Genomic DNA, 10137 nt, shown 5'->3' on the forward strand with positions numbered 1-10137 from the left:
TAACATGCCCAGTTTTGTAGCAATTCTTTACAAAAAATAATTCAGGGTGTTCAGCCTCATTCATGTCTATGGCAGTGTTAAAAGACACATTTTCAGTCATATCTCTCGACACAGAGCACCTTCAACCACCATTCGAAGGGTTGAGACTCTGGGGGCCAGCCTGAATGTAACACGCCATGAATTTGTAGCAATTCTTTGCAAAAATTATTTTCAGGGTGTTGAGCCTCATTCATGTCTATGGCAGGGTTAAAAAACATATCTTCTTGCACATCTCTTGAACCCGAGCACATAGAAGCACCATTGAAAGTGATATAGACTCAGAGGAGCGCCCCAAACCACCTCCTAAAACAGCGCAGTGGTTCACCCAAAAACGAGTTGTGACAAAAAAAAAAAAAAAAAAAAAAAAAAAAAAATTGCTGATCCGTCCTGGCACCTAGAACCGCGAAAATGGTGACTCCTTGTGCGGGGGCCCCATGGGGCCCTGCCGCAAAAAAAAAAAAAAAAAAAAAAAAAAAAAAAGCTCCTAAAATCAAGCTCCTAACCTCCACAGAACCTTAGATATGCCCCGTCAAAAATGTCAAAAACGACCCTGGGGCCTAGAACCTGGGTTCTTCCTAGCTTCATGTCTGGGGCCCCTCTTTCCCAGGGAGCCATCCATTTTGAAATGCTATATTTTCAACACATTTTCACACTTCCAGCATGATGGCATGTCAAGGGTGGATTTCCAATAGCTTTTGCGCTCCAGGTTCACAAAAACAAAAAAAAAAAAAAAAAAAAAATGTGTAAATTGGGGCCTTTTCCTGCTGGGGGACATCGCTTAGAGGGATCAACAGGGGCCCCGAGGTGGAACCCAGTACCGATTTTCAAGTCACGAGTCCATGGCCGGGGATTTTCTTTAGTTAAGAGTCATGTACACATGAAGAGTGCTCCCTAGTTCCTTGTCCCAGGGGTTGTGAAGATATGAGGTACACTGAGACCACCCTCTCCCTCTGGAAAATCCCATTACAAAAAAAAGGCCCAGAATCAGAGACGTAAATGAAAACAGGAGCAGCCTATATTTGGAACTGATTACATTTGAGAAACTAATGTATCCTGCAGCAGAACTGCAATAGTGTATATAATTGATATTAAAACACACTGCACAGATGATTATAGACATATGCTGTTTGAAAGGAAAAGTACCACAAAAAAAAAAAATTCTTGCATAACTCAAAGTAATAACCCATAGTTTGTTATTAGTACATCAAAATACCACATTATTTTAACTGAAAGGTTGTGGAAAACAGACAAATGTGCCCTGTGCCTGTAAGAATTGTCTGCCTGCACACCCTCTCATGGGTTATTTCCTCACATGTAGGAACTGCCTTGTTATTGTTCAATATAAAGAATAAGGTTACAGCTCAATGGAGGAGGGAAGTCTTTGCCCCTGGGTTCACATAGTTAATTAGTGAAGGGTCCTTGAATAAGACACCATATTGAGCATGGCCTGATCAGGAATTACCAAATCTTGAAAGAAACAGATACAATGCAGAAAGGGGAGAGAATCCCATTTCTGTCAATATACAATTGGTTGAAGCACCTACCAAAAATACAATCCAAAACAACCTTTATAAAGCAACATTTTTATTCATCAATTGACACTTTTTGGCATTTTCCAAAGAGATACAACTCCAGCTACAAAGACAGCCACTGAACACACCCCCATTGCAGCTCCCAGAAGAGACCACACATTGACTGGGGCTGCAAGAGAAAAGAAACCAGTTAGTGGAATACACAAATAGGTTGAAGTTTTACATGAACTGCAATTGTTCACATTACCGCTTCTAGGCATAAAGCGAAGGGATCCATCTCCTTTCAGCTCAATTGGGCCAGAAGACACAAATGCCTTCACAGCACCACCATCCATCCCTTCAGCACTGCGACCTGCAGGAGGAGTTCAATTAAACTGGACAAAAATGCATGCAAAATCCCCCCACCTCCCCTCCCCCAGACAGAGCTCTTACCAAGCCTCTGTTTTCCTGGAATGCACCGTCTGCTACAGAGGCTGTCTGATGGCCGGTTTGAATCACATATCACAACACTGCAGTGGAAGTAAATCTGAAAGACAGGACACCTCGTCAAGCAAAAACAGGCAGTACCATCAAATGGGGAATTTGATTACTAAATTGAAAAAAACTGCTACATAAAAACCATTGCACCATAGTAAGTTTCTTGCAGAAGTGCAGTTAGTTGGAATGAAAGCGTCACTAGACAGTTGGGAACAGTGAATATTTGCTGCTTGCAGAGCAATCCAAGCCATGCATTGTGGTACAAGATCCCCAAACCAACACTCCTCTTACCTGTCCTTTCAGTGCATCCTGGCCGCTTATGAAGGAAAACATTTTCACTTCAAACCTCTTCAGATGGGAAGGGAACAGCACTCTTGCATTGCTGGAGACTGGGTGAAAGATGGTCAAGTACTCATCTGCAGAGTTCTCACAGCTACAAAAGAGAAAGTAGTCAGGCACACATCAACCACAGTTCCAGTTCCTGTGTTTTGTAGCAGCAATTTCATATTCCAGCATCTTACCTGTCCACAACAACATCCCATTTTGGAGAGCTAGTCCTGTCAGCAGAATAGGTTGCCCAGCAGTTCTCCAAAAACAATTCAGCCTGTGGATCCCTGCTGTACAGGAGTTCTACCTCAAAATACAAGGGTCTTCGTAAGTACTTCACAACAGGGTAATCCTCCACTCCATAGAGGTCATTGTAGGTTGAATCTGCAGAGACACAAGGGAGAATTTATAGAAGGAAACACACTGCTACAGCATCTATATTTTACTTTCCAAGTCATACCCAATGCAAGCCTCATGACGACCTCAAGGTCCCCCAAGCCAGGCTGGACTCCAGGTGCAGGATTATTCTGGTACAAGAACTGTACTACCTTGGTGTCATTGACCAGATAGTGACAGGCAACTCTCAGCCTGGAAACAGGGAAATGGGTTAGTAGAGTTTCAGGCTCAATCATAAAGACTGTCAATTTGTCATGCAATCCTTACCGGTAAGATGTGAACAGCACTTCATTCTCATAAGTCAGGAGGTTGTTGTCAAACTGCAAGAGAAAGATCAAAGGCTCAGTTGCAACAAACATGCAGATTTTGTACAGAGCTGCATACAAAAGCAGAGGACTAGCTAATAGTACTTGACCATCCCCAGCAGCATACTAACTGAACACCAAGAACAAGCTTTAGACTTTCAAAGAAAGATTTTGGTTATGAGTACAAGTTTCAATTGTCAGACTGGTTTTTCCCTATATTTGTTCCAGTTAGTACAATACTGGAAGTCCATCTACAGAAACTAAGACTAACTTGGTATTGTGTTAATTTTTACAGGGCAATAGTTAGTTGGGTTTTCTGCAAATAGAAAATTTGAATGAATACGCAGCTGGGGACTCGAGCTGCTTAGTCTGTTGCAATTGGTATTAAACTTGTGTACTAGTTTAGTACCATCCTCTGTACTAACCAGGAGATCATCCCCAGTTAGTATGTTCCTTTCAGTTGACCCAAAGAGTCTACAGGAAGCACATGCAATGCCATAGCCAAGAGTCATCATGCGTCACAGTACCTTTGTCAACTGGACAAGCAGGTCAATACAAGTGGCATCCTTCAGGTGGCAAGTACCCATGATTCATGCAATGGAATTACAGGTCACCATGCCCCCGCCAAGATTGAGTCAGGGTGTTGTGGCCACCCCTTGTCAACATGTTGACCCTCCTCAAATATGATTTCACATGTGTCAATACTAACCCTTCTAGTTGTTCCACAGGAGTTGACATTGAAGTAGAAAACTGCATTGATAGCATCAGACTGGAGAGGCCGGCAACTAGGATCCCTTAGAGTTAGTTGACTTGGAGACAAGCTGGGGACGGATTCCACTTTCACAGCAAGAGCTGCCATGGTTCCATTGGTGAAGCAATCTGGAATATACCATTTGGATCCAGGGTAAGGAAACAAATCTCAAAAGCAGCTATTATACAGAATGCTTGTTCTGCAGGCGAGTTACCAATCATCTTTGTAGGGAAGCTGCAGGACAGAGAGAAGTCAGCCACCACAACCATGGTCGCAATATCCTTCAAGGTCAAGTCAAGCCTGCTTCTGATGCCTGAAGAGCTGATCACCTACAGAGACAATGCATCAGGTCAGTAATGTGTTGAACCCAAAACAGCTAACACACATTTTAAAGTTGCATCACTTACTTCATATGTGGCATCAATTGAATTGTATGGCACAGCCATCCAGAAATTGCTAGAGTTGGCATTATACTTGTACAGGGCAAGCAGATTTCCACCAAGTTCTCTTGAGCCCACAAAAGGAATCCAGTTGCGACCCATGTTGCCATATGTTACCATGATATAGAATGCAGCACCATCACAGTAGCCAGTTACTGTAGGTGGAACTGCAAGAGGAAGAGCAGTGGTCACTGAAATGGACTGGATTGCTTAGGAAAGGGTAGCTGTAGACCAAATAGTGACTTACTGATGTCTTTGAGAACAGCTTCAACTACAGCAGGGCAAGTAAAGGGTGTATTCTCTGGTACAATATTCAGCAAGTAGGTCAGGGGCAGAATGTAGGTCCTGGTGTCTGGAGGAGTTACCTGAAAGAAAAGCAAGGGTTTGTAGATTAAACCCAAAGCCAGGCAGCAAGCAACACATCCACAGGAAGCAAGTGTTTTCAAAGGGCAGCTGGATGGTTGACAAGGTGGGATGGTACCTTTTGCTTCACATTAGGGTCCTCAAATGGCACCTGGAGAGTGAAGGTCTTGGATCCATTGGGAAAGACATGCTCCTGGACATTATAGCCTTTTAGGTTGGCTTCTGGCACAGTTAAAGGCTCTGGGCCAACTACAATTTGGACAAGCTCCACATCAGGCAGGAATGTCCCCAGGGTCACATTGAACACTCGGTCTTTAGGAACAGTGTCTGAAAATAAAGTAATGCAGTTAATGAAGGATATGAAGTGGAGCATTGCAACAAATCCCTTTGATTTACTGCATGAGGACAAGGTCTACATACTGTTTGTGACAACTGGTGGCCGAGGCATGAAAGGAGTGGTTATTGGATGAAGTATTGTGTACTTGGTCTTCTCAGGCCCATCTTGCCAGGTATGCTCCAGCATTGGTTCAATAGAGTAAGAGATCACATAGGTGTTGTCCAATACATGGCTCTGAAAGCACAGGAGCATTTTAGAGGCAAGCTTTAAAATGAGAAGGATTTAGAAGACGAATTTCTGCATACCTTGTAATATCCACCATCAGCACCCACAGGAATTTTTACAGTGATTAGCTGGGGACCAACATCCAGTTTATAACCTCTATTCTGAATTGTTACAGGGTCAAGCTTGCGGCCATCAACTCCCATTTGAACATCAAGGGTAGTAATTTGTGGTGTAGGAACAAGAGGAGGAAGAACACGGGGAACATTCCATGTGATCATCTCTTCTGTGAAGGATGTTCCATCTGACAAAGAAAGGGACACCATAGACTTGGCATTAAATAATTCACACTTCACCTAAGAGTTCTTGAGCACCATTCCCCTCCAAAAGCTTACTCACCAGTAGGACATGTAACTGCAGTGTCCACCATCATGACCATCCATCTTTGCTTGTAAAAGGTGGTTGATCTCAGCACAGCCATTGGTACAGTTTGGATCTGTTAGAGGGGAAGCGGGGGTTTACTATAGCAAAAGCAAGACTGTAGTCTACCTTCATAGTTTGGATATACTGTACTAGAGAACAATGAAGCCTAGACTACTTACCACCTGACGCTGGCTTTCTGTGGCGTTGTATGCAGCTCTAACCAGAATTCGAGTTGGTGTAGTGTTTATGGCATAGCCATTTGTCATGGCCTGAGCAACAGTCATAGCCTGCTTTCTATTTGCTGGGAGATGGAACACTACTTTCCAGATGCTATTGTCAGCAGCAGTTGCCTAGCAGGAGAAATCTCATTAGAACAGGGAGTTTGAACACAAAGCATCCCCCAGTCTAAAGGATTTGGGATAGCAGATCTATTTAATAAACATGAACTAATACTGAAGGGTGAAAGCTTAACAAGGTAGCACTGAAACAGTTATGTTCAGCAGGCATCTAATGTAATAGTAAGTCCTCAAACACAACGGCACACGAAAGAGCCCACGTGAAAGCATGTGATCTGTATCCGATACAGGCAGAGTTTACAACCATTCATTTTTATTAGACAGCTGTGGAACCGAATACAGTGTACCAGACTGTAGGACAACAGCTGAAATTGTATCTATGGAGCAGTGTTCAGAAGGGAAGTATCAGAACACATAGCATGAAGGGTTTCTAACCCTGCTCATATGAAGTCACTACCTCAATGTGAGAAATACAAGGCTTACACACTGGAAAGAAAGGGTTAACTTCCACAATCAAATAAAGTAATCACAGAATATGTACACAAAGCCAATGCATTAATGGCACACAATTCCAATACAGCAGCCTCTAGGGAGACAGGTTAAAGTGAAGGGTCATTAGATTTTGCTTTCACTAAATGAGACAGTAGAGTAGACCTCAATAGACAACACCAAGGGGATGTGAATGAATCAAAATGCAGAGTCACATGATTTTACCTCAGGGTATGCAAGGGACCAATCAGGATCATCTTGAACAAAGTTTGGCTCAATAAGGGGCACACCTCTTCTCACAGAAACCTGAAGAATTGAGAGCAGTCAGGAATGAAGCACTTCTGTAGTGACAATTAAATATCCACACAACCCAACAAGTTATACTGAAGAGCATTATCACATCCTGACAGCCCTTACCTCCATGTAGTTTCTTTCACACATAATTTCCCTCTCTGCCCATGGAGAATAGGGGCACGTCATGCTCTGAACATAGGAGGAAGCTGAAGTCATAGCACTGTTTGAGAAGACATTGATTTGTACTGTCAGCTTGTAGATCTCATCATTCTGGAATGAAAGGCTAAAGTTAGTCCCAGCATGGCACCATTAGAAACGAGTGTACAAGAAATAAAATGAAGACTTACTGTGTTCTGAGCAAAGCAGCTCAGCACAGAAGCAAGGAACTTGGCATTTCCCAAGAAGTCAACGGTTAAGCTGTATCCACACTGTGTGGCCAGTCTGGGAGAGAGGGACACAAGCGCCCCCTTATTGTCTATGGAAAGAAATGCAGATGGGTTTAAACTGTACACGTCATCGTGCAAGGTGGAGAGATAACAAAGTTAACACCCCCACCGTCCCGTTTAGTATTTAATGTGATCAGCAACATGCTTTTAAAGCAAAACGCAAGAGCCTTTCCTACCCTGCATTCTGCAAAAACGAAGCCTGGTTGATGCTATACAGCGCAGGAGTGCTCTGTACTTCATTCAGGTTATTACATTACCAATCAACAGGCTTTGCACACCAAAAGCTTTCCATTCAAGAAACACCTTCACTCACCAATCACACTGATGCGAAAATACTTTCCCACAAAAGACTTCTCCAACATCATCATCATAACACTCCCTTGACATTCTGTCCTCACCGAGCCTGCAGAAGACAGCGATACTTGAAAACACACAACCGGCAAATAAACAGGAAGCTAAAAGCACAGCTCTGCTGAAGAGACCGTTATCGTACCTAGAGGGGGGTTCTGCGCGCAAACTTCAGCGGCTAACACTGCCAGCAGCAATGTTATTCTGCATTGAAAAAAAAAACACAGACTACAGTGAGAAACACACACAACAAAATGAACCTTTCAAAACGAGAGAAAAGATCGACAGTTACCCAAATCTAAGACAACACGGCATCATTAAATCCAAGGCAGACCCGACCGGGAACTGCTTTCCTCGGTCCAAAGAAATAATAAGAGAAACAATCCAGCCCGCAGTGGAGTTTGGGGTCCTTAGTGCGCAATGAGTTTATAAAGAGGGGCCGGTGCTAATGGGAGCTCATTAGCTGCAATCGATGCGCGCACCTGTTTCATATTAGCACTCTAATCTTCAATCAGTACTATAATAATAATAATAATAATAATAATAATAATAATAATAATAATAATAATAATACTTTTGAAATTATATTCCAAGCCATTTAGAAGATTGCACTTTGAATTGAAGTTTGGCAGAAGTACGTGCGGAACAGACTGGACTGTCACCTGCAAGGACCGTCTGATTAAAGGCTCCGCTATGGAGGCATGTAGTAAACAAACACCAGTGAATAATAAAAAGAAGCAGCGAAGATGAGAAACACATTTATATCCTGCAGGAATCGAGGCACATGTGCTGCCTGAGCCAGTTTGAGGGGACGATAATGACAGCTCGAGTTCTCATCTTAACATCCACAAGTCAATTGCCCATTTTTACAATGTTCCCAGAATGATAGCCAGGCTCAGCAGACATTAAAATGAACAATTTATTTGAGGCCACTTGATTTGAGAAACAGTGCAAAGCATCTCTTTAGCGTGTCAAAGCTGCCATGACAGGGGCAGCCCGGGGTAATAGAATGAGCAAGCGGCAAATGGAAAGCACAGCGCTTAACTTGAAATAAAACGCGCAGTATTGATTCAGAACAGACTGAACACAAACAGGATGGCGTGCTGGAAATTTGAATGGTAATCAGTTTATTAAAGATTTCAATTACCGAGCTTAATTGCATTCATTATTTGCTGTATAATTAATTCTCTTAGTGTGCTGAGCATTTTCAATGTGGCAGATTATCTTCGAGTGTTGCGCTTGTCTATTTGGCAGCTGTTCCTTCAATTCCTCCTCTCAGGTTTGGACTCAGACGGGTTGATTTGGGAAATTGTCAGATTGTTTCTTGTGTCTCCAGCGATCATGTGGCTCTGATCGGATCAGCAGGCTGTGGGCGTGATTGACAGCACATGCCGAGGGGGCGTGGCCTGTACAGATGCTCATTTGAATAAAGTTTGTCGCGGAGCTTTAAAGGTTCCCATGGCAACTGAGTCAACAAAACAACCCACGCATTGAGACGCAAGCTGTGGGCGGGAAGGAAATGGGAAAAAGTGAAAGCAGTTGGAGTCAGTGGGATTTTTTTTATTTTTTATTTTATCATATCATGCTGTTTTCTGTGAATGCGGAATGCAATTCGCTGATCTGTAAAAAGCACGAATAAATGAATGGTGGCTATTCCTAACGCATTAGTATATTGTGTGTGTGTGTGTGTGTGTGTGTGTGTGTGTGAGAGAGAGAGAGAGAGAGAGAGAGAGAGAGAGAGAGAGAGAGAGAGAGAGAGAATGTGTGTAGAATAATAATAATAATAATAATAATAATAATAATAATAATAATAATAATAATAATAATAATAACTTCAATCAGGGTGGCTATTACCAGACTTGACTTGAGAAAATGTCTTGATTGCAGCTCTGTTATTACTAGTAGCAGCAGCAGCAGTAGCTGTAGTATTTATTTCTTAGCGACGCCCTTATCCAGGGTGACTTGCAATTGTTACAAGATATCACAGTAGAAAGCATCACATTAAAAAATATAATACAGATAAGATCAGATATGAAAATACCATAAAATCAATTCAAGAAAGAGCAAAATAGTGAAGCACACAGTAAATTATAAGAGCGAATTCGACTAAAAGCAAAACTTGGCTCTCGCGATTCCTTATCCAATGCTGCCACCGTGTGGCCATTTCGCAGAACTGTTGAAGAAATAAAACAAAAAATGTTTGATCTGAGCACAGCTCAGTGACAAGCGGTTGCTGGTGCCCTCTGCTGTTTACAATGGGTATTACAGGTAGTGAAATGGCATTATTATTATTATTATTATTATTATTATTATTATTATTATTATTATTATTATTATTATTATTATTATTATTATTTCTTAGCAGACTTACACTTGTTACAAGTTATCACAGTACAAAGTATCACGTTATAAACATTACACAATATCATAATACAAGAGCAGTTATGAAAGTCAATAAAATCAATTCAAGAAAGAGCAAAACAAAACACACAGTAAATTATAAGAGTGAATTCGACTGAGAGCAGCTAAACCTGATAGTAACTATTTGCTTATATGAGTCCAGTAAGAACACGTAGTAAGCATGATAAATGCATGAGAATGATTTCAAATAAGAGCGATTACACAAAACTATATTATGTAAACACAGTACTC

At 41.9% G+C, this 10137-nt stretch overlaps 1 protein-coding gene across 1 annotated transcript; it reads right to left on the reverse strand.

Annotated features, from left to right (window-relative positions):
• Nucleotides 1-1512: 1512 nt before the first annotated feature.
• Nucleotides 1513-7995, reverse strand: LOC121311118. Its single transcript, XM_041243863.1, has 21 exons — nt 7778-7995; nt 7631-7689; nt 7451-7540; nt 7039-7166; nt 6815-6961; nt 6623-6703; nt 5792-5962; nt 5589-5685; nt 5273-5493; nt 5051-5201; nt 4749-4957; nt 4515-4632; nt 4235-4434; nt 4042-4156; nt 3786-3955; nt 3039-3091; nt 2836-2963; nt 2570-2759; nt 2340-2481; nt 2004-2097; nt 1513-1923 (listed from the first exon to the last, which is right to left on the reverse strand). The coding sequence occupies exons 1-21, from the start codon at nt 7801-7803 to the stop codon at nt 1631-1633; spliced, it is 2883 nt and encodes a 960-aa protein (XP_041099797.1). The 5' UTR covers nt 7804-7995; the 3' UTR covers nt 1513-1630.
• Nucleotides 7996-10137: the final 2142 nt, after the last annotated feature.

The sequence above is a fragment of the Polyodon spathula genome, unplaced genomic scaffold, assembly GCF_017654505.1.
Source record: "Polyodon spathula isolate WHYD16114869_AA unplaced genomic scaffold, ASM1765450v1 scaffolds_2970, whole genome shotgun sequence".
NCBI lineage: Eukaryota > Metazoa > Chordata > Actinopteri > Acipenseriformes > Polyodontidae > Polyodon > Polyodon spathula.

Bases quoted from the DNA above. Each gene is read 5' to 3' on its own strand.
- LOC121311118 (XM_041243863.1), bottom strand. From the start codon at position 7,803: ATGATGCCGTGTTGTCTTAGATTTGG. The intron at 2,760-2,835 runs GTATGACTTGGA...GTGTCTCTGCAG, and splicing joins CGTCATGAGGCTTGCATTGG to ATTCAACCTACAATGACCTC. The intron at 1,924-2,003 runs GTAAGAGCTCTG...CTCCTCCTGCAG, and splicing joins TCCAGGAAAACAGAGGCTTG to GTCGCAGTGCTGAAGGGATG.